The sequence below is a fragment of the Phaethon lepturus genome, unplaced genomic scaffold (genome assembly GCF_000687285.1).
Source record: "Phaethon lepturus isolate BGI_N335 unplaced genomic scaffold, ASM68728v1 scaffold1479, whole genome shotgun sequence".
Lineage (NCBI taxonomy): Eukaryota > Metazoa > Chordata > Aves > Phaethontiformes > Phaethontidae > Phaethon > Phaethon lepturus.
The window spans coordinates 15772-40436 of NW_010562540.1; the positions used below are offsets into that span (position 1 = coordinate 15772).

The 24665-nt window shown below is 43.5% G+C and overlaps 1 protein-coding gene across 1 annotated transcript in view; it reads right to left on the minus strand.

The window, feature by feature from the left end:
* Positions 1–24665, minus strand: part of SPTBN1 (spectrin, beta, non-erythrocytic 1) — a 74226-nt gene that overhangs the window by 14693 nt on the left and 34868 nt on the right. The window contains exons 2-16 of the mRNA XM_010294285.1: positions 19693–19844; positions 14400–14573; positions 13037–13128; positions 11810–11890; positions 10904–11019; positions 9755–9867; positions 8943–9130; positions 7800–7917; positions 6251–6409; positions 5326–5628; positions 4363–4516; positions 2807–3677; positions 2529–2666; positions 1157–1913; positions 695–897 (exon numbers count right to left, since the gene is read on the minus strand). Coding sequence (XP_010292587.1) covers positions 695–897; positions 1157–1913; positions 2529–2666; positions 2807–3677; positions 4363–4516; positions 5326–5628; positions 6251–6409; positions 7800–7917; positions 8943–9130; positions 9755–9867; positions 10904–11019; positions 11810–11890; positions 13037–13128; positions 14400–14573; positions 19693–19844 — 3619 coding nt within the window. The remainder of the gene's footprint in view (positions 1–694; positions 898–1156; positions 1914–2528; positions 2667–2806; positions 3678–4362; positions 4517–5325; positions 5629–6250; positions 6410–7799; positions 7918–8942; positions 9131–9754; positions 9868–10903; positions 11020–11809; positions 11891–13036; positions 13129–14399; positions 14574–19692; positions 19845–24665) is intronic.

Here is a 24665-nt window from a genome sequence, read left to right on the forward strand (position 1 = left end):
CGCCTTGAAAGGCTCCATTATTATTCAAACCAAAAGCCAACCATGAATCTTAGCCATCAAAACTGAACATTTGGTTTTCAAAGAAAAATAAACTCTTAACGCTCCATAACATCCGTGCCACAGGTAAAGAGACAAAGCAAAAGACTTGTTCTAGGATGAAAGACCCATTTGTATCAATGCTTCGTAATCTGATTTCAGAAGGGCCAGACAAGTTGGGAAAGGTGATCAAAGCCAAGCGGGTGGGGTAGATACAATGCCAATTATACTCTTGAAGAGCCACATTCCTTCCTCTGAGGAATGACAGGAATACATTATTATAATTAAATCAGCTAGGAGGTAGCAGGGGAAACTAAGACTTGTGGAACCAGGTATAGCTAACTGCTACAGCTCCCACCATAAAACAAAGTGTTAATACTCCAAGAATTATATAGCAACACTCATATAGCCAAATTCCAGGTAGTGAGCTCATTACCTAGTAAGTCTCTAGAAAAGGGAGAGGTAATATTTAATTATGATTAGCCCGGCACATTTTTGAAACATTACAGTTCTTATTTTTCCACAGGACAAAGAAAACAGTCTGCAACAGACATTTTCCAACATGTTACTTTGCCTTTGGATTCTGGTAAAAAGTCAACTCTCAGAGAACAGAATTATAAGTATGAACAGCTACATTCCGCCATCATTCTGATCTTACCTGTCATCAATGGAGTCCACTTTCTCCTGGATTTTATCAGAGTTAATGTTCCCATCGCTAACTAGCCTCCTGCCAGTCTCTACAACTGCATTAATCTTTTCTTCATTGGCATCCATCGTGGTCATGAAATCCTCCTGTTTTTTAATAGCAGCTTCTGCTCCTTCCAAGGTAGTGGGCATTTCTGTGTGCGCCAAAACATACTCCTATGATCAAAGCATAAACCAAGAGAGATAAAAGTATTACACTCAGGCTATGCTGTCTGGTCCAACAACAGATTCACCACATATGAAAAGAAATGTCTCCCAAGAACGGTTAGAACTAAAACACCAAAAGCAAATTATAGTTTAAAAAGAGCAATTTATCTGTTTGTAGCTCTCCTGCCAAATGATCTTGCTTGTTAATTGCTTGCAGCATGTGGTGCCAACCTACAGAAACAAACTAAGGTATATCTTGACCACTTGCCTGGTTATTAAGAAATGCTTCTGCTTGCTTGGTATCTCTGAGAAAGAGCTGGTAGGCATGAGACTGGGAAAGGAGATTTTGCCTGTTCTCCCACATTTTGTGAAGCTCATTCCATCCAGTGTCCAAAGCTTGTAGGCGCTGGCGTAAGAACATGTACTGAGCGTCAGTTTGCCCTTGTGTCACCATCTCACCCATGTCCCTCATTTTCTGATAATCTTCCTCATAATTATTGATTTCATTCTTAATATTCTCGTGTTGAGTAAGCAGCTTCTCGGCCTCTGTCAGTGTGTTTGGCATATCTTCGGACGCAATTGCAGTCTGCGTTCTGGATAGCCAAGACTGGAAGTCATCCAGGTCTCTCAGGAACTGCTGCAGTTTGCTTGCCTCTCCAAGGGACTCTTCCCGGTTCTTGAGGGTGGTCTTCATTTCTTCCCACACATCGTTGATTTCTGCAAGCCGTGAAAGGATAGCCTGTGCCTGGTCAGGATGCTCTGACTCCAACTTTTCGGCCTCTTTTTGCAGGTCGCTTAGCTTGGCTTCAATGGCTACCAAGTCACGTTCCATGCCCGTCAGCTTCCTCTGCAGGGCCATCACTCCAGCTAGATCATTACCCAGATCTTGGGTGGATTCGATCACTTTGGTCTTTTCCCTGATCCAGGATTTGGTTTCATTACATTCAAGATGGTAGTTCTGGATACTCAGAGCAGAGAGTAGAGCATCCTTCTTCCTATCTACCAGTTCTCTGAACTGGCTCCATCTGAAATTTGTGAGGAGAGAAAAGCAGAGAAATTGAGATTTCTGTATAATAAGGGAAAAGGAAATGGCAACATTGCTGAGTGAGCAGTTGCTCACATTAGCTTGCTAAGCCATGAAATAACCTAACTATTCATGGCTTTTCAGTCCTTCTCCTATCATCAGTAGGTTTAGCAAAACAACCATTAACCCACTACGGCGTATATTAGAATATGACAAGTACCAGCAACACTGAGTCTTTAAAAGTGTAATTTTTCCTCAAGTGAAAAATTGCTAGTTACATCTACTCTCTCTATTTTTAGCCAAAAAAGGAGTGCGTTTACGTGAAATTATATTGGTTTCTTTTTTATCGTAATAGTCATTAACAGTAAATTTCCAGCTCTCAAATCAAGGTACTGATACACTCAGAACCTTACTGAAGTCAACAGCTAAACTCCATCTATTAATCAAATGTCTGAAAGACACAGTTCTTTTTCCTTCTGAATTTTTAAAGGCCCACCTTGAAAATACTTCAGATAACTATCAGAGTATCTTAAAAAACACATATAAGAAACACAAATGACCCCAGCGTACTTCTTTCAGCCAGCGTCATCTTCATGAGCACAAGGCCTTCACTTACCTTGTGTTGAGTTTATCTTGCTGTGCTTTGATCTCCTTCTCACTTGGATGGCCGCTGTGCATTAGCTGTCTAGCAATCTGGTTCACTACTGCAACACGGGATGCCTGATTGTTCATTTCTGGTTCTAAGCTTTCAAATCTGGAGGGGGTGGAGGAAACAAACAAAAAAAGATCACACAGGCATTAGAGAATCCGAGCCACAGGCAAGCTGAGAAAGGTAGCTGGTATAAAAAACTTCCACCCAATATTCCCCAAACTTCCTGGCAAAAGCATTCTCACCTGTGCTGGATCACTTCCAGGTCCTCCAGCTTCTCTGGAATCTGCATATTATTCAGCCACTTCTCCTTTTCGTCAATCCAAAGCTCACAAGCATCTGCCTCACTGAACATCTTATAAAGAGCAAGGGTATCCTGCAAGGCCTGTTTACGCAGCCGAGTCAGCTCAGCAACCTCTTTGTATCTCTCCTCTATTCCGGACAATCTGCCTTGCACATCTGGAGATCCAGCGTGCTCCTGCGGTAGAGCCTTCGCTTGTTCGTGAAGCGAGTCAATGGTTGGCCGGTAGCTTGCAATCTCTTCAGCCACATCTTTGTGTTTCTTGACCAAGGACTGAGTGGAATATTCATCATGGCCAACATCATTGCTGGAGACGATTTTGAGGATGTCCAACATCCACGCATCAATGTCATCAGCGTCAGCCTGGAACTGGTGAAGGAGAGAGGCTTCCTCCAGACGCTTCTTCCTAATGGCAGATAACTGTTCCAAGTTAGCCCACTGCTCCCGGATATCCTTAATTCTTTCTCTGATTTTCTCAGACCCAAAATGCTCCTCCGCAATCATGTCTTCACCTTCTTTTATCGCCTGCTGAAAGTGGCCACTACGACCACTCATTTCGTCTTCGAACGCCTTATGTTTACTCAAGAGACGGACAACACTGGTTAGGTCCTTCCCATAGTCATCAGATGACAGGATCTGTTCCTTCTCTCTGATCCAACCCTCTTCTTCAGCCATTTCCCAGAAGAATTTCCAGAGGCGCCGGGACTCCTCCAAGCGGGCCCGGCGCTCGGCTGCGAGCTGGCACAGCTCTTGGTAACAGAAGTCCATGTGAGCGACGCGGTCCCTGATAACTTGCGGGTCACACGGTTTGTAACCTGTTCAGATAGAGAATGTACGTTACAAATTGGATTGATTCATTTTCATCTCTTCAGCTGGGGCATACACAGAGTTCCCAAAACCTGTTTGTTCCATCTATGAAGTTTATGTAAAAGAATTCATAGTTAGCCTCCTGAGAGTGAGTGTGAATTATTCAAACTCCACCATACAGTAACACAGATCAGAAAATACAGTTCTTTGCATAAAAAAACTCTGAAAGATATTAATTCCTGTTTTCAGTGAAACAAAATTCACTACTCCACATTTATACCAGCTTCATACACACAACTGCACAAAATGAACATCATTTACTCTAGTTAATGACACTGGTTTAGTGGAATTGCTTTTATTTAGCATAAATGGGGACAGTATCAGACTGGGTGCAATAATTTGTATTTTTTGCTATAAACACAGAACGGGGAATTAATGGTGACTACTGCAACGTTACAGCAGTTGCTGGTGAGGAGTGTGACACCCCGTGCAAAACACAATGCCACAATGAACTCTTGCGCAGGTACCTGGACAAATTAATCATTGACACAGTGAGTAAAGAAGGAACAAATGAAGCTGGATTCTCTCATTCTGGTGCTGAATTTAACCTAACGTGCCTTGCAGAACTAATGAGGCTTATAGATAACCTCATATGTAATTAAGACAAAGAAGGACCTGTTGGCTGCTAGTTACCTTCTCCATCGGTGGCAAACTTCTGAGCAGATGCATTGACCCCTCTCACTCTCTCAGCCTGAATGGCAATGTCAGCTTCCACAAGAGCATGTTTCTGCAACAGGTCTTCAACTCCTAATAAATGTTTGCCATAGTCTTGAGACAGCAGAAGCACCTGATCAAAATGTAAAAGACAAGTAAAATGGGCGAAGGCCATAAACTGTTGGTTTCTCCATGTCACCAGGCATTACACTGTTCTCTGTTGTTACTTTAAGTCCAGAGAAACACCAGGCCCATGAGGAGAGCTATTTCAAACGTATAGAGGCATGCCTGATACGAATTTGAGGCAGTATTTTAAAAACCACTGGCAACTATGAAGAACTTGACTGCTCCTTAATGCAGTTTTAAGTCTAGGATGATGAGAAGCTAAGTTAGCTCAGCAGGACCAACGAAAAGCACTCAGCCCAGGTACTGTCAGCTGCCACTGACAACACACATCTTTCTTTCCTCCAACAGCTTTCAAGTTCTGTTGGCTGATGGACAAGAACAAAGTCATGGTCCTTTCCCTTCCCAGATCCCAGGAGAACAGACAGGAAGAAATTCATGCTTTTTAAAACACAGAGGTGAAGAGGTGACTTGTTCCCCATGTAAATTGTGATGAAAAGAGATTATTTAATTCCCTTTCACAAAAATCATAATCCTTACCCAAGCACAGTGACCAAAGCCTCTGGCCCTTATGAGACAGGCATGAAGCTGAAAAGGAGCTTTTTATAGGAATGTACTTGTTCCTTTTCCTTACTTGTTTTTAATCTCTATTTTTCAAAAATTGTCATAAGCTACAAGGAATTTGTTCACTGCTCTTGAATGCGGATCTTCTGCATCTATTAAACCAGAGGGGCAAAATGAGTCTTAAAAATTTACCAAAAAGGACATCTACGCCTCTCCAGAATATTTGGTCTACGTTCTCAAATGGCTAACACCTACCTTCATCTCATCCATCCAGTCCATAATGTACAGCATTTCCTGGAAAATCTTTTGCAGACCAAGATTCATCTCCAGCCGCTGTCTCCGTGCCCTGAGCAGCTCCAGGAGATACTCCCATAGGCGTATAACGTTGTCCTTTCTCGCAGTAATGCGTTTGATATCATGGTAATTTTCAGTCTCAAGCTCTTTCGCAACCGCCACCACGGCCTGGACTCGCTCTTCATACGCTGCGATGTCTGTTTCAATGGCCTCATGCTTCTTTGTCGCGGCCTCTACCGCTGGAAGGTCAAAGCCAAAATTATCCTGTAAAGACAGAGACGCTTCTTCAGTAATGGCTGCTGAGGAGAAAAGCCCTACTGCTCAAACTCTAACATGATTTCTGATTGTGCAGAATTCACTTGTTAGCAAATTTGGGATCTCAAAATGCTTTGGAAAAAAGTCTTTAATAAAATAAGAGATACCTCTGATAACCAGAAAACCAGTGATAAAATCAGAGATACCATTTACTATCTTTGGGGGAACAATCATGGTGGCCATCAGGATTAGGCCAGGGCTTTGGATTTTTTTAAAGTCAGCTCTAATATTAAAAAATAAAATTAATTCCTGGGCTAATTCCACTGAATTGACCAAAATATTCCGATAAAGAAAATCTTGACTGTAGGTAGGTATTTCCACATCAGTATCTCCTCAGTACAGACTGATAGATTCAAGGAAGGGATATCCCAAATGCATTAAAGATAGGACATACAGTACGTACACATATACACTAAATACACATTTGTGCACACATAACATAAATATACATATACATAGACTCAGAAAAATATGAAGCACAGGGAAGAAAATGTTCTCTTTGCAAGAACTGTATCCTGTAATTACTCATGGGAATCATTTTAGTCACACAGACAATTTCTGAGAGCAGCACCTGAGAAACGAGACGTTGATTTTCACTCAGCCAAGTTTCTCTCATAGCTGCCTTGCGATCAAATCGGCGTGCAAGTTGTTCCAGTTTCTCTTGTCTGATGAGCTCATTTCGCAGTGCCAGTTCTCTTTCATGTTCAGCTTTTTCCAGTCTTTCCCAGGCCTGAAGACGTGGAGAAAACACATGCATCTTCTAAACACACATTCTTATAGGATTATGATAAATCACATCTTCTTTGCATGAAAACAGAACTGAAGTCACTACAGCCAAGTTTTACAAAACTAGCTTATTTATTTATATGCCAATAAATCTGGTTTGCATTGCCTGGCCTTACACCTCGTTTGCTAATGGAAGCGCATGACTTAAAATTTGTTCTCCATTCATTTTCTGAGCAAGGCGTATAAGACTTGTTTATCTCAGATGCATTTTCTCGAGCTTATTTGTTTTTTGCCTCCAACAAGGTCTAAGCAAACCACCTGGCTTGAACGTGTAAGAGAGTATTTGTTTAAAAAAAAAAAAAAAATCTTCTGAGCACTATTCCCAAATAAGCGAATTCTATCTTCATCCTTTCGGAAATGAGAATTAGAGATTCATGCCCTCTCACCTCTAAAATCAACATACAATTGTTGGTCTTCATTACATCCACTTTGGAAAAGCAAACAGCTACAGAATTCAGTTACTTTTGGTGCATACTAGTCCTTTTTTCCCTCAAAGCCAAAAGTTATTCATACGCATGTCATTAATATTACAAAACCAAGAAGTCTTAGGGGCATGTTGAAAGCCACCTAATCACCTTTCAGACCTTCCTCCAAACAACAAAAATACCCACGATTAAACACCAACTACCCTAGATTCTTCTAAATCCTAACAGATGTGAAGCTGCCCGAAACCCAAGTATTTTGGGCATTCACAGGCACAGGGGCTTAATGCAAACAGGAGAGCTGTGCAGTTTACTGCTCTCTAGGACGCAGACGGAGGCCACAGGCACCCACAACAGCTGCTCTGGGAATGCCAAGCATGGCAAACGCAAATGAGGAAAGCTCACAGTTTTAAGTTGTTTGTTATCCTTAGGAGAGCTTGTCAGCTCTGCTGCTGTTCTGCCAGCTGCACCAGCAGCAAAAATAGCTGCATAAACCCGGAGAGGGAACCTGCAAGATCAGTCATGGCACTTCCTTTGTTCTCCCACACTGCGGGCAGGGGGGGCTGAGAGGTAAATGGGGAGGGCTACAACATCTAGATATTGTTGCTACTTTCTGTCAATTAACAGCCAGGACCATGGAGGAGCAAGGCAGGGCTACTAGATCCATAACCAGAATGACTGAGCACTTTTTCCAGTGCAGAAGATCTTACAGATGCTGAGGATACCCAGGGACTCAGTTCAGATTAATGAGTCCGAGCCCTGAGAAAAGCTCGCCCCACCGCACCCATCCCTTACGGTCCTGCACATCAGGGCTGGAAGCAGCACATGTGTTTCTCCCCAGTACACCGAAGAGAGAGACTGAAAGAAAACAACCAAATCCTGAGTCGCACAGGAGGAGCCGGCTCAGTTTACCTTGTTAATGTCAGAGATGAGTTTGCCCTCCCTTGGCATGTATACTTTCTGATTGTTGGCCCTCATTTTGCTTTGGATGGTAAACAGCAGCACTTCTAGGTTTCCTTTTTCCGTAAATCTAAACAAAATTTCGCAAAAGGATTGAGTTACAATAAAGCTTTCATTGCTACTAAGGTATTATAAAACACTTCCTTAAAATATTGACATATGAATGGAGCATTCAGATAAACATCTTCATCTTGTCTGAAAGCTGGAAACAATTGAAATAGCTCACACATCCCCTGGAACCAGTTGGGTCAAACAGCAAATGGAACTTCACAGAAGTCAGCTGTCTGTGTGTTCAGATTTAAACCCCCTTGGGGGACAGAATACTGCATTTTTTTTATTCTATTACGTGTGTTGCCCTAGTTTACTCTATCAGCTCAAGAAATGGAAGTTTTATTTAAAGCCCACTGCAGTCAATAAACTCTTCCCACTCTCTTCCCTGAGTTGTACGCCTGGGAAATAAACAAACTCCACAGGCACTAGGGAACAGACTGCAATTTTAGAAGACGTCTGGATACTCTGTAATGTTTTGGCTTGTATTATTATCCATTAGAACTTATATTAGACAAAAATAATAAACCGATCTGATATCATAATGCTAAAAGAAACTTTCCAGAAGTAAGTTGCGCAGCTTTGGTTATACCAGTTTTAGTAAGCATAGCTGTTCTACAAAGCCAGACACACTTCCTCTTGATTTTGGATAGGCAGTAAGATTCTTTTAATAGCAGTTTATTGGTATTATATGTTATTTTAAGCATGACTGGCGATATAACTGTACTAGCATGGTATGCTATTACCACACATATTATAAGGCAGGCACCCCAGTGAAGCGACAGCTTCCAGACCTCCAAGATCCTGCAGGCAACACACTTTTTAATATTGCTGTTATTATCTGCACACTGAATAGCGTAAGGCAAACAGGCCTTATGAGTAATAATGACGAGTGCCAATTAGAAATATGATATCTGGGTTTGTTCAGAAAAATAAGTTCTTAAGTCAAGATTAAAATTACTTGGATGTGTTTGTTTTTTTAAAAAAAATCAACAATTGACTAAACAAAACAAGACCATTGTTGTTTTAAGCTAAGATTAAAATTACTTGGGTGGTTTCTCTACTGTGCGGTAAGTGTTGAATGCCTGTAGCTGCTGTTGCACACCAACTAGGGAGTTGGCAAATTTGCGATTGTTGAGGATAATAATGGTTTGCTCAATCCACTCAAGAAGGTCGGAAGCCAGCGATTCGTATTTTTCAATCATTTTCTCCGTTTCAATGGCATTGTCAAGCACCTGCAACAAGCAGCACAACGTCACATGAATAAGGAGGGGCAGTGCTATACAGTCATTTAAATCCAACAAGCTACATAAAAGAAACTGTTGAGAGACTTATGAATCAGACCACTCACTCCTGAGCGCCACAGGGGCTGGGCTCTCTGAGGAATGAGGGCTTTGCATTTTTCAGCAGTGAATTCCCATGATCCCACGGCAATAGAGGGGCAGAACTGAGTCTCACAAAAGGATCCATGTTCAGTCTGACAGATGTAAAGATGGGGGCAACTTCACCAAAGGGCAGAGAATGACTGTACATTTTTAAACGAGGGACTCTTCTGGGCTCCAGAAGAGACAGAGGACCCAGAGGGTGAGGAGCAGCTAATAAGAAAGGAAAAGCAGCAATAACACAAAATTAACAAGCAAAAATAAAACACCGGCCAAATGTTTTCTAATATGAGGCAGCTGGAAACTAACTACTCCTCACAGTCATATGGGAATATTTAACATTCAAAACACGTTCAAAAGCAGAACTAAAAACTACCATACAGTGGACTCTTGAAAAACTAACACCCAAGAGGGAGAAAAAAAAAGTGATAAAGATTTCAACTGCTTTGTAACAATTTATAATTTGAACTGGCAAACCTTTCCAATACGTTTTCCTTCAACAGCTAAAGCTTTCATCTTGGAGAAGTAGTGGTAATATGTCACCACATAGGTGATGATTGACTTTTCATCAGGATGATCAACACTGATATCTGCAAACCAAACAAGAGTTGTCTCAGCATACTGAGGGTGCATGGGTTAAAACAACAAAGCTAATAATGCCACAAGGATGTGTTTCAGAGCCAGAGGGATGGGTTCAGTGGCAGTTCAGTTCCTAAGATTTATGTCCTAATCAGAAATAAATTCTGCAGCTTTGGGCTGGTTCGGGATTACTTGCTGTTGTACAGTTTTGAATCCTGTCACTAAGTGCTCCTTTATCTCTTGTCTTTGCGCGGACTGTGGTTAAGACTGTGGTCTGTGGGCGAGAGGCCTTTGGGTTTTAGAGTCAGGCCTCAGACCTCGCCACAGCTTGTGCACGGCTGAGTAACTTCTCTGGTGTCTGTGCGAGTTGACAGAACTACTATTAATTGAGAACTTCAATGTTATACCAGTATTTGGAGAGAGGAACTCAAACCTAATTATATGTCTGTCCAGGCAAATCTTCTGAGAGATACAGATGGAAAACACATTATCTCCTTTCCTGCAGCAATTCTGAGGCACTGGCAAATCAGCAAGAAGAAACTCGCCCAAGCACATAGCCTTTATTTGCCCTGTGACAAGAAAGTTTCTTGTCCTAGCATTGTAAGCACGCCTTCCAATACGCATGAGCATTCACATTGTCATGGAAGCACAGGCTAAAATTCACTGTGAGTCTGCGAAAGAAGCTGCTAACTATTTGCTGAAATCCACATCATTCATCTTTAAGCTCACAGAAAGTGTTTCTCAGAGAAGATCAGAAGGATGCCTCTAACTGGAATGATTTTATGTATACGTGGCGAGTCCCATGATCTTGTCAGATGGGGGAAAATAAACACAGGACTAAGGGCTCTTGTGCTACCGCTGCTCAGTCCTCTGCAGGAGACATCTTGCACTCTCTCATTCCCTCTCCAGCTGTATCACCAGATGAGTCAGCAGCATCCAGCTTCTCCTTAACACAAAAAGCTATCACAAAGCTGGTCCCTGAAACGAGGGGTGGAAGAAAAGAGCCCACAAAACAGCGTGAAGCACTGAAACTGCAGGAATTCTTACCCTCGGGGTCCAGGAGCTTAGTAAGACCAAGGTGTTGCTCTGCAAGGTTAAAAGCATTCTGCAGATTGTAGTGTGCATTTGATTTCTTCAGCTTGTCAAAATCAATCAGATCAGGCCTAGACAGGATGGAAAATTCTTTAGATTTCCCAAAGCACAGTGCAGACACCCTCAAATGAACCACTAACTAAAATCTGCAATCTTCAGAAAACCTGCCCCCTCATGCTGCCAAGGTTTTGCCTGCCCAGCAGCCATGTGCCTTTCAACGGCAGTATTAAAGGCATGAGGCACACGCCATGGCAGAACCTAGCCCATGGCAAAAAACAGAGGATGATTTACTAGGGATAAAGGTGGCCTGGAAAAGGAAGGAACAAAGTTGTGGTCACCCAGGCTCTCCTAATGCCCATCTAAGTATGCAAGCAACAACTTCACCTGAGCACGCCAATGAACAGCATGCCCAGCCATGTCGAAGTCTAGCACCTGATTTTGCCGCCCCTACACAAGGATTTCTTTCCCCTCCAGGCTGCTGTTGTGTGTCGCGTCCCCCTCCCGCCCCCAAATTCCAGGCAACCAGACCTGATCGCAGGTTACTCAATAAGGTACAAAAGCTTTTCTTTCGACCCGGTCAGTCACAAACGAGAACAATCACATGTATAATTTATTCTCTTGAAACCAAACACAACCTGTTTTGATTTGTGACTTGAGAAGCTGTTGCCCAGATGAGCTCACAGTGACTGCAAGAGCTGTAAAGCTCTAAAGCAAGGCAAGTTGCTGTAAAACTCTCAGCAATTCGTCAACTTTCTCCTCTCCACAGATTTTAAAATCAAGCTGCAAGGCAACTGCAAAAGCCAGTAGACACTGCAATGGTCCAAGCTTTCAAAATCCATAAAGACATTTACCCACACATACCTGTGCTTATGGATCAGTGCATTGAAAGCCATCCCGTCCCTCCAGCTGGTTGTGAAGTTGTGAATGTTGACATTGGGGTAACTGGCAGAACAAAAACCAAAGAAAGCGCAATCAATGTAGCATCCCCGCTGCAGCTCTGCACACTCTGTCCCTAAAAGCTGGCTGCAGGAGTGACACATTTATTGCAAACCTAAGGGTGGGATATTACCATCCCACGATGGACAACCTATCATCACGACTGTTCTCTAATCAGAGGCTGACACTAGAGGTAAGTGCACCTCATTTACTCTTGTAAACCATGCAGAATTGATATGCATTCCAGAGAGAGGCACTAAATGAACTCTGAAGTAATCACTTGAAGCTACAATTTTGTAACTTGCTGCCCAACCTGCAGCCTGTGAGGTTTCAAATCCCTGCAAGACCAAGGGATGCTCCTGATTTAGCTGCTGGCAAAGAATTTTTTCAAGTACTCAAAACACCAAGTTCAAGAGAAGAGCAGGAACAGCTGGAGGAACAGAGAGGACTAAAACCTGATGGTGGCAGGTGCCACAACAGCAGTGGTACATTAAATTTTCCTGGAAATTGTCTGTTGTCCCAGGGCATCTTCAAGGACTGACCCTAGTCACTGTCTGACTTTTAAACAAAGCACATATGATAACTACCTTTGCGCCCCATGGGTACACAGATGCAAAATTAATTTGTTTGGTGATCTAGGTATTTCACAAGTCTCTAAAAATTTCAGGCTGCTTACAAACCACTTTCCTAAGAGTTCTTGGAAGGAGAAGATTAAGTACCACTAGATAATGCTGAAGTGCCCCAAGTCATCACAGGGACATCCAGGTTTCATGGGGGAAATATACTGAGTCTCTACAAATGGATATTTAATTATGCAAGAGGGTTACTGTCAGAGAAAGACATTTTGGAAATATTTCCATACACATGGAAAGAGGGGAAACTTGGTGGCAATCATATGAAGCACCATTACTTCTTCAGAGCAGGGTGAAAAAGAGTCAGCATATTACTATATATTCATGGATTATCAGATTGGTATGTTTAGCACACAGCATTAACATAATAAATTCAGAATGTTCTGACTTGTAAACATCAATTCACTTCTCTTGGTTGAATCCACTTAAGGAGAGATACGTGTTTGCCCATTTAAAATCATTTCAATGCAACTCAAAATGCTCTAAGGGCTTTAGAGATAATCACTTAATCCACACTCACCCAGCTGTCTTCATCTGGCACCACAAAAGCAAAGCATCTTTAGCAGATTTCTTCTCCTTGTTGTCCTCAGTTTCGACACTGATATCTTGGATCTAAAATTAACATAGAAGGTTTAAATATTTCTCTGAGAAAGCACATTGTTCACCTTTTTTGAAAAGATGAAAGGAATGATATCGGAATATAAGTAATAACAAAGGAAATCTATGACAGGCAGGGTGCAAGTAGGTGAATGCTTTTCCTCACATAAGAGCACTCATGTCAAAAGAAAGCTTCATCTGCCCTTATTTTACTGGAGGATTACTCTTTGATTAGTCCATTGACAAAACAGTTTAAGCCTCATGAGAAAATTTATTCCCAACTGTCAAGGCAAACCTTGCCCTATACAGCATTACGGTTTCATCCTGCGAGGTGTCTCCCGCAGGGAGCTGAGCACGTCCAGGAGCCGAGGGGGTGCGGCAGGTAGGGGTTCTCGTGAGGGGATCCACAGGCAAAAGCTAACCAGCAGTTTCACAGGAGCAAACAATTTTGAAACTTCGAGCTTGGAGGGAATAGTGTTTGCCCTTAGCAGCATCACAAATATGTATTCCAGATTCTAGGATGTTCTCCAGTTTTTAAGAAGAAAAAAAAGGGGGAGGGGACAACGACCACTTTTTACTTCATATGGACAAATATATCTCATTTTATGAATATAGTTTACTGCTTTTTAAGGAGAATATTGTAGTTTCAGTGAAGTCCCACTGGTGTCACTGAAAGTTAGGCAGATACTTTCATATTAGGAAAACACTGAGCAACACCAATATTAAGAGAATGTTAAATTTATTAAATATTTACTACTACATTACTTATTATAAATTATGTATTTAGCATATAAATTTATTATCCTTTCTGCAAAAGGACTTTCCAGCCTTTTTTAACTGAAGGCAAAGACCAATGTGCAACTTGCTGGAAAACATGAAATCTCAGCCTTTAGCTGGGACACTAAAACAGTTCCTGTGGGCACCCTCAATCCACTTCAGTGCAAAGTCAGCCAGGTTAATGACAATCACACCACAGAGGTGAAGAGCAGCCGCGGGTAGCATTTCTTCCGAAGTGTGCAAGAGTGGATAGGTCTGTGACTGGAGCTTCAGTCTTATTCAAGTACTTATTTATTAGTAATTTAAAAATACAACCACATGACTCTCCACACTGGCTGCCACCACAGATCAGCAGCGCCATGAAGACTAATTTATCCTCTCGCACTTTTCGCTCCCCTCATCTCGGAGGGCCTGGGAGCACTCCACTCTTAAAAAGCACAATGAAGTGTATTACAAACAAGCATGGAAAACCCAAACGTGTGTAGATCTGCATATGTATACATCTTTACCTGGAATCTCAGGATAATAGTCCAAATAAGGCCAAGTGTCAGCCTGTGATTCCCATCCACAATATCATGAGATCCCATGTTTTCTAGGTGCACTCTTTGCTCCTTCAGGAACTGGAGGGCTTTATCAACATTCTCCAGGCAATGGATGCGCATCCTTCCCTTAGTCGGTTTAGGCTAGAAGGTAAAAGGAAGAAGAAAAACAGGTATTACTGTAGATGGAAAGAGGAAAAAAAAGGTGCTTGTTAACTCTTCAGTCCAGGCAGATGAGTCACCACGCTGTCCTCTCCCAGCCAGCAATACTGTATGCATTTCTGCTTCAAATTCAATGGACAAAATCGCTCCTTGCATCTTACAGCGCATTCACACAGGGATAATGGTAGCACGTGTCAAACTCGTGGTGGAAATGCCAACATCCTAGACCTGAGCCGCACACACCGGGAGCCAATTTCATTTGCCTTTCAAAGTACTTTGCCCGTTTACTTCTTTCATTTTTTTCTAACATATTCATTCACTAACTGGAAGATAAATTATTTTGTTAAGTCCATGCCACGCCTGTTACATTTTCCCAAGATGGTTTTTATCTCCAGTACAAGTTCTTCCACACTTAAAAAGAAGATCCTGCAAAGATAAAGACAGGAAACAAACTGATAACTGGCGTACACACGCAACAGAGGGAATTGTTAACAAATGCTCCAGTGAGTATCTGTAAATACAGATACACACTCTCCAAAAAGACAGCTCAGATTTGGACCATAAGCTACTCAGTAAAACTCCTCGAGAAAGAAATGTCATTGCTTTTCTTGGTCAGTTGAAGTAGCACAAATAGTATGAAAATAACAGAAGATATTTATTCCAAACTATTTCTTCATAGGAAAAGAAAGTTAAAAAAAAAAAAATCAGCCATACCAACATAACACAATTTTACAAAGGCCCAGTGCAAATGAAAAGAGCCATGAAAACATTAACAGCATGTAGAAGTCTGCTGTAAAACTGCATAAAATTAAAGTAACTTTGTTCTGCAGATAAGGATTACAGCTGAATAGCCTGTTCACTGCTCCCTGAGATGTCGCAGAAGGTACTCAGCCAAACTACTAATTGACAGAATTTCTTTGTTTTCTGCAGCGACCGTAATTAACTGGCCATGGAAGTAGCTCGGGCAAAGTCCTCACCTCAGACTGCATTCAAGGGGAAGAGTTTCAGCCAGCGGCATATTATGGACCGTAGAAACAGCAGCCTGTGTAAGTGTGTCATAAAGACAAAACATGTGCTAGAAAGATGCCCCTCAGGACACGTAAACCCCCGAGGTCATTAGTTTCACTTCAGCTTTCAGGCAGCGCGGTTCTCCTCCGGAGGCTGGGTAACGACGCAGAGAAAGTCAACCCACAACTCCCAGCAAAGGCGAAAATTTCCAGGAACCTGCCACTGCTTTTGGGTGTGACAGACCCTCAGAGAGGTACAAATTGCACATAGGCCCTAGCACATACCATACACCCCACGCGCTGTCCGTATAGGGCAAAGCGCTGTAGCGTGAGCGGGAGCAAGAGCGAGGTTACATGGTTGGCTGAAATCAACCCGGGATCCATCCTTCCGCTGGTACCATCGATCACGCGGGAGTGTGGTAAGCTGGACCACAGGTTTAATTTAATCTTGCAAAACACGGGCGGGAAGATGGTTCCCAGAGCAGGAGAGCGAGCGCCCAGCTGCAGGGGAAGGAGGAGCCTGGGCTGCGCCCGGCAGCTGCCCGGCCCGCGACTCGCTCCAGCCAGTCCCACTGCCACACCTGAGAGCCCGAGCCCGGCCCTCGCAAGGTGTGCTCGCTTTTAGGGTGACGTTCCCAGAGCGCAGGAAGGACTGTGACAGCAGCCATTTCTAAGCAGCAGCGGCAGACCTGATGCTGTCCCCCCTGCCTTAACGCAGCCCTTCTCACTACTGCACTGCCTCTAATGCCTCGAATTATTCAGCAGAAAATGGTTTTAAAAGCTCTTTTTCTGCTCTCAGAAGCAACAGCACCAAAGTGACAGTTAATGCCATTCACGACAGAGGTTTTATTTAGTTCCTGAGACAGCCTGCTCCCACCCACACACTGTACGATGACACACTCTCCAGACAGGAATCTGGGAAATGTAACCTTCAGGATTTTTTCTCCCCCAAACGCAACGACTGTATGCGAAGCAGCAGAGCGCTCACAGCAAACCTGTTGAGCAGGAGAAGGCTGACCTTTTCCTAACGCTCCAGCACTAGGTGCGCTTTCTGGCTCAGAAATCCCCTGTTGGGACTGTAACAGCTCATTAGCAGCGTCATTGAGGGCTGTTCAAATTGTGACTTATTCATGGTCCAAGAAGGCACTTCAAATTTCTGCACAGATGAAAACGCAGCATCACCCAGCCAAAAAAAAGTCGGGCACCCCGAGAAGCCAGAAGGTTAAATTTTTCCGTGCCTCCGCAGTGGCAGGTCGTACAGTTTAACCCACCATTCTGTGACAAAAAGAGGAAGAGGCGGCCGAGTCCAGCTTGCACAAGGTGTGGCCGCTCTCGCCACACTCTCCTGCACAGCCTCCAGGCGAGACGTAGAGAGATGTAACTTCCACCTTCACTGGGCTAACACAGATCCAGAAATTAATCAGAGGGAAAGCAAGCATGCTGAAGGCATCCGTCATTGTACTTAATTAAACTCATGCACATATTATCAGGAAAACATTTTACATCAAAAATCTTCACTTTTCCACCAGAAAACGTGACAGAACTTACTACAGATAATCTGCTTAAACTGTTTGACCCTTGAGCATCCAGGAATTGTAAGGAATTTTCTAATCCTTTATATGGTTATGGAAGAAACCGAGCTAAATGCTTAATTTTATGCTGAAAACAATTCCCAGCTTTGTTTTTTTGTTTGGGAGAAGCTGGTTAACAGTGTGTGCAAACAAAATTACAACTGTCTTTTCATACTGGTTGGATTCTTTTCTGCTTTGCTCAGTGAGACTGTTGCATGCTATCAATTTATTTCCAAATACTGCGCTGTACAGAGGACCTCATGTAGTAAGGTCTGGACTAAACACTAGGATTAGGAATCAAGCTGAGCAAAGACAGGAAGATGTAGATGTTGCCCTTACTGGACGCTCTCATTTTGAGTTTCTCCAACACACTTTCAAGGACTCTGGGTTTTCATCATCAAAAATCACAACAGCTTTTGAAAAATGCAAGGTTTGTGCAAATGAGGTTGGAGGTCTTATACAGAGAGCAGTGAGCAGTCCTGCTTCCCTGATGAGTATCCTAAACCCCGGACTCTGTTCCGCAGGCATATGTCTCCAGAATCTGAATCCTGGTTTCAAAGGTGAGAAAACAATTCCTGTTTGTTCTACTGCATCACTAAACACACCATAGTAAAATAATTATCTAGGCTAGTTTCTGTGTTTGCTTATTGCTTTCTTACCTTTTAATGTTTCTTGATTTTAAGCTTTCTGCATAAGACACTGCCTTTAGATTTCTGCTTGGGTGGCATGGAGATGTCAGATCCTAACCAATACCAGCTAAAATAAATTCCAAAAGGCTGGAGAACATCAGCAAGTGGATGCTGCGTGCCGATCCTCCTGGAATATTTCTGGTGTGTGTAATTGTCTCAAGGTTTAGTGCATTGCATTATCTGTATTGTTGTTTGCAGAGGAAGGTGTGGTGGAATGTACTGCTCAAACAGAGACTGCTGTCCTCCATCCTGAGATAAGGAAGCTACAAAAAGAATTTGTGGTGGTGCAGGCAGCTGCCAATGCGATACGCAAACGATGATGCAAGTGCAGATCCAGCAGTCTCACCGGGTGGCTCCTGCACCCTCCCTACCCGAGCGGCTGCGTAAGCTCTGTTTGCCTTTTTCAAAATCTGGAGTGAAAAATGTAAATGAATCACGCAGCAAGAATCACACGACTGGTCTGAGCTTCAGCACTGCTCTTTGACACTGAAAGTTACATCTTGGCAGGCAGATAGGAAGGTTTAAACAGAGGTGGCACGGCTGCTGTCTGAGTCCTCAAATAATGGGGCACGTTAGTCTCGGTCATTCCTGTATGAATAAGATTTGCTACCTGCAGTGAACACGTCAAACCTAATACCTCACCGAAGTAAATGATTTGGCATAGAGAGAAACATGTTTTGAGCAAACCGTAGTTGACAAACATTGAGATTAGCTACCTCCATCCACACAATGCCTGCATCCACACAGGGTATTTCTATGCACATCACAGTTTCTTTACACTCCCAGATGCATTTAGAAAGCTTCCTCTCTTGCCTTACCATACGGACGCTACGCTGTGGGCCATATGTTCAATTCATTAACCAGAGTCTTAAGCCATGGAGCTTCCATTAATAGGAGTGCTTGATTACATAGTTGCAGCCTCATGTAGCCTTAAGTCTTAGCTAAAGACCCGTATTTCTTTGAGAAGATTGCTTTAAATTAGGTAGTTAAGAGCATAGCCATCATTTAAGGAACTGAAGGAAAAACTGATACCCAGCCATCTCCTGGCACCCAGTTTTCCTGGCATGCAGCAGCATTTTTCACTACAGGGTTTTTCTTAGTCACCACTCCCTTGTGCTGGAATCAAGGGGGGCCTCTCAGCATACCCAAAGAAAGAATTTGCCCCGTTGATTTGAATTCCTTTTAGATATTCCTCTAACCAAAGAAAATCCAAGCCTTATCTATCCTAGTAAAATCAAGTACACTCAGGAGCATTCCTGAGCAGCGGGGTGCAATTAACACCATGGCTAAAACCGCCGCAACGCTTCCCAGGGTGGGCCTGGCCCTCTCCAGGCAGCTGTCCTCCATGACCCCCCAGCACGCTCCACGGATGGAGAAGGGATGTCCCAGGCCTCGGGCCGGCAGGCAGCCTGCACACAGCCACCTGCATCCGGCGGCTGTGTTTACTAGCACAGAAACAGGCCAGCTGGCCACAGTGCCCGGGAATGTTCCTCAGCACAGCTAATTCGCCGTTACCGAGACGGTCTAAGGGGCTAGAGAACATCTAGTGCTCTGCGCCTGTCAGATTCAGGAGCTGGGAGCATGCTGCTGGAAGCTCTTAGCATCTCACCAGCAAGGAACCTTTGAAGGAGACTTCCTTTGATTCCTACTGAAACCAGTAACAAGATATTTTAATGCTGTCTGGATCCAGCTGAAGCAACAGCCTTTTTTTTTTTTTCTTTAATACTAAAAAGACATTTGCAGTGCTGAACCCTCAGTTTTACTGTACTTCAGTTGACACCAAAACACCAAAACCGAAACAAAAAAACCACAATGAATATTAATAAACACTTACAAGTCTTTCCCCTGAAAGAACTTCCAGAAGTTTGATGAGCATCCTTCCATCGCGCAGGTCAGTGTACAAATCTGTAATTCTGCATGATACACGTGCCAAGTGGGAATTAACCCACTTAGTGAAAGTCTTCTTCTGAACTGCCTCACGTTCATCTGTTAGGAAAACAACACAGTGTTACCCAAAATAAATCACAGTTCACACACCTACATGAAAATGGGATATTCAAACGTGTCTAATATTAAATGAAAGATATGGCTTGTCTTCTTACCAGAACCACTGAAGAAACTGGGGCTTTTCACTGAAAATCCACCTCTCTTCCTATTTTACGACGTTTCCTAATGTCAATGGGAATTTTACTGAGTTACTATCTATGGAATAAATCTGAGCTATAGATTGCAGACTTACTTGCTGTCAGATAAGCAGCTTTCCTGCAGTGTAAAGAGGTCCGTTGTAGTGCTACAACGTAAAAGCCCATTTGGACTCATCAAACTGTGAAGTAATTTGATCAAGAGTATTCTTCTACCACTAGAAGAACAGGCCAACTTCTGCTCTGGAATACGCACATAAATCCACAATAGATCCCCCAAAATACCAGAAGTCACTTTGGATTAAGATATATACAAAAGAGAGCAGAGACCAAAGCTTCCCATTTACTTTTTTGCCCTTCTCACCACATTATTTATTTGCAGATTCAACATTTGTAACTGTATTTACACAATGTCAAGATGAATTTTGCCACAACTTGAAGTAGACTTGCATTTATTGAAAGCCATAGAAAAACAGATTCTTTCCACCTTCCCTTCCCAGAGTCTTTCACAACTGTTTATACACAAAAACATTGGCTACAAGAGCTCTCTTAATGCACAGGCTCACTACAGTCCACGTTAATTCAGAAACTCCTAAACAGCTATCTGCCAAGCCGAGAACTGTCGGGCAGAAAATATTATATGTCTTTGTGGTTAAATTCTTTTGCCAAGGGCTTTGGATGAAGCCCTCCCTTGTTAGCAGAAAGTAATTTCTCTGAGCTGGGAACTACTACAGACCAAATCTGTCAAGATACAGGTGCTCAAGCTTGGACTCCAAAGTCTATAATTAGAGATATGAATGAAGGCAGCCTGCTCTTCCAAGCAGCTGAGCACCTAAACCTCCCATCGGTCTCTTTAACCTTGTTGGCACGTTCAGAAACAGGACATGAAGATTGGTAAATCCTAAACCAAAATCTAACGTGTCCAGCTCTGAAAAGTCCGAGTACAGTGTTTGAAACTCGGAAAACGTTAATGATGGTGCAGATCAATGCAGAGTTTATATCTGACTACCCAGGTTTCAGGGGATGCCACCCTTCAAAAGGAAGGACGTGCCCCATTCCTGGCAGCAGAGCATGGTGGGGCCCTGATGCCAGCACGTTCATAACCAGTTACAGCCTCCACACCCACAGGATCTCGGGAACAGCAGCAAAAGCCTGATTTTGGTGACAAGGAATGGCAAAGAAGCCGAAGCTGAAGAAAATACAAAGTTGTGAAACAAGTAAAAGAAAAAAAAGACAGTAAGAAAACAAATCAGATAGTAGAAGGGTGGTGAGGAGGAGGAATCTGACAGGGAGTGGGAGAGCAGACCAGCACTTCGGTGGCGGTTTGCCCAATTACATAAACCCCACCCTAAGATTTCAGTTCCTCCCATGTATTTCCGAATTTATTCTTGCTACCCAACCATGTGGTAGGACGTGACCAAAGCTAACGCACCAAAACCGTCCCATTGTAACAGCTTTTACCTACCTATAAGGTGTGAAATTAAGAAAACGAGGCTTGGAAAGATGAAAAAGGCAGGGTTTGTGATAAAGCCGCAGTGCGCTTCCAGCGAATTGACCGTTCGCGCTACTCGTTTGTCCCCGCTCTGTATGGAGCAGAAGATTGTGACGATACAGGAAGCGAGCAGGCAGCTCGCAACAACTGCGGCTCGCTTTCCAGGGCGCCGAGAGGAGCCAACCGCCGTTTCTCAAAAGCGCGTGCCCCCGGCTGCCCAAACCTCCGCCCCAGACCCCACCGACGCCGCGCGATGCGCGTGCCCTTTACCGCCAGAACATCGCGGCATCCGCAGCGCCGGGCTCCGCTGCGCATCGCTTTAATAGGCGCCGTGCGAACAGGAGAATGGCCAGTTCCTTCGAAAGCCCAAACTCTGCCCCTGCGAGACCGTCCTACAAAAACAAATACTGCCTTTGCAGCCAAAAGCTGCAGCATCTCCTAGCCATGTTGCGATTTGTACCAGTGGTGTAACCACATAGTTTGTTCAATCTTGGACCAAAGAACTGAAAACCCAACATATTTGACTGGTGGAAATAGTTGTCTATCCAAGTAAAGATTTAAATATAGTGTCTGCTAACCTTAACTATATAATTTATGAACTATTTATATGCTGGGAATGTTTTATCTGCAAATCTGCTTGTCTAGTAATCCATGCTTTCAGTTAAAGTATTTTTTGAAATGAGTCACAGAATAAAAACCTTGCAATAGTGGTGCTTTTTATAGAAAGTTCCAACAGAAATTACCACATCTCCCTTCACCAGCTTGAACAAGCCCCAAAACAGCTCAGCAAGTTTGTTTGTTTAATGACTGCAGTCTCTACACAGAAGCACAAGATTCAGAGATCCCTGTGGTTACATTCATTCCAAAGACAAATACGGATGTACAGGAACCTAAAAATAGAGTTGGATATAGAAAATATTATGTAAACCAAAAAAAGCTATCAAATATCATCATGAAGCCATCCATTAAAAAAAATCTTTGGTCAAAAGTTATGGTTATCAACAATCCTCCCAAACTGGGACCATGATAAAAGTAGTGGGTGGGAAAAGAACATCCCTGTGGTTTTAGTAAAAGACAATGAAGGGTCAGAGCCTAATTTTGAACAGATTAAAGACACGACATGGGAAATGCAGTGACGTGCCAAGTCAGGTTGGGAAAACTTTGGTGCCGCTGCATTAATTGATACCAGCTTCGGATTTTCTGTTGTTGAAAGCAAGTCAAAGGAAGTCAACAGATCAGCCGGCTGCAGGCAGCCCTTCCAGGAGAGGCAAGACGGGTCCCTCCTTGGGCCGGCGCCGATGTGGCCCAGGGGTCACTCTCCCAAAAAGGCTTCCCCGCCCCAGCCCGATTGGTGGCCCTAAAAGAGAACATGGAAGTGCATTCTTCAGGCAGCGGGATTCAGGGAAAAAACCCTGAGAAAGTCTCAGTGACTACTTTTCTTCTGTGTTGCCTCAGCATCCTTAAGTGCACCGAATTATCGGTGAAGGAGAGGATGGAAACAGAGCTCTCCTCATCTAGCTGGAGGCCCTCTGTGCTTTGGTAGTTAATGCTTGGTGCTGTTACGTGTGTTTTCTTTAGTCTAGTTCAAACTCAATTGCTGCCTCTCCCCTTCTGCCTTCCCGTTTCCTCCGTCTTGCTCTCTGTGGCCCTCGATTTCCTGTTTACAGCAAGAGATTCAAGGGCTTGGTTGGTTTTTCTGGCTCCTCACCTCCCCACCCGCTCTTGTCTTCGCTCCTCTCACCTGATCCCCACCCATCCTCTGCAGCACCGTCCTCCTCCCTGCTCACCCCACCAGATAAAAATAGTGTGAAAATCTCTACCGAGACCACAGCTGTGATGGTTTCAGCACTAACTGCACATGCTGAGCCTGCTGTTGGCTCTTCACAAGCATCTGAGTGACTTCATTGCTGTAGACTTCAAGCACTTTTCTTCCCACCTCTCCTCTTTTCCTCCGACTCACAGCGAGAACAGCTGAAAGCGATCCCTAGCTGCAGCCTCCAGCCCCGTGGGAAAACCCTGCGGCACCACGCGAGAGCCAGGCTTTTTTCACTGCCAGCTTTTGGGGACAACCAGCAACTTATCTCAGAGAAATGCCACCGGAGAGACACAGCAGCTCTTTCAGTCTCCTAATGGGCCGGTCAGCCAGGAAGGCCACTCTTTATCATGCGCTTGGCACAGGCGGAGCGCAGCTCTCCAATTCCCCGCTGACACTATTAGCGATAGAAACACCAGAAGGGAGAAGGCGCGGTCGCTCTTACCCCCGCATCGCTTAACTCCTGTTGTGTTCCCACAACGTGGGAAAGCAAAACAAGCCCGTTTTGAAAGTTGCGTGGCTGGGGCTGGTCGTGTCAAAACCTCTCCTGATTATTTCTACATGGTGTTTCACAATGACTGCAGGTTTTTGCAATGCCTTTACCAACCCCTTCAAACTGATAAACTGTATTTTTCTGGTCTGGGGTTTCAGGTTATAACAGGCACAGAATTAAAACCAATGAATTTTGGTTATATGTTTCAGAGAAAGAAACATAGGTACAGAAAAGCTGTACTTACAGCTCTGGCAATTCGGCTAAGCACACAACTATGACTCTTTCAACATGCAGCACTGTGTAAAAACCTACACGCTGAGGGCCAGGTGAGTCCATGAGTGATGACACCAGGGATTTAGCATCAGCCATGGGGCCTGAAGCACTATTTAGGAATCTCATGTGATTGTTTTGACAACCGTCCTTCATACTTTCAAAAACACAGTTTTAGATTTGGAAGATTAATTCAAACTAGAGGATATGGGTGGAGCTCTAACTGTCCTACAGCTTGTGAAAACATTTGTTTCCCAAGGGTAAAGAGAAATGTGCAACGTGTAAAACATGCACAGCAGGAAAACGGAAGCTGCTCTAACAGCAGTATTGATAATAGAGAATCCAACTTATCTTGAAGCAACACTGGGAAGGAAATTTCCTTTATGCGGAAACCCCCATGACAATACTACTAGCATACAGCGGCTTGCAAACCCCAGCTCTGTGATTATGATAACTCAAGGACTGACTTTGTTTAGGAGTTTAGTAAATAAACCCGAGTTTGTACACTGAAGTTCACGTAAACCAGGGCTGGACAGGGTCACAAGCAGGCATGTAGCCCCTTCCCTGCCTGAGGAGAGTAATTCCTTTCTCTACTAAT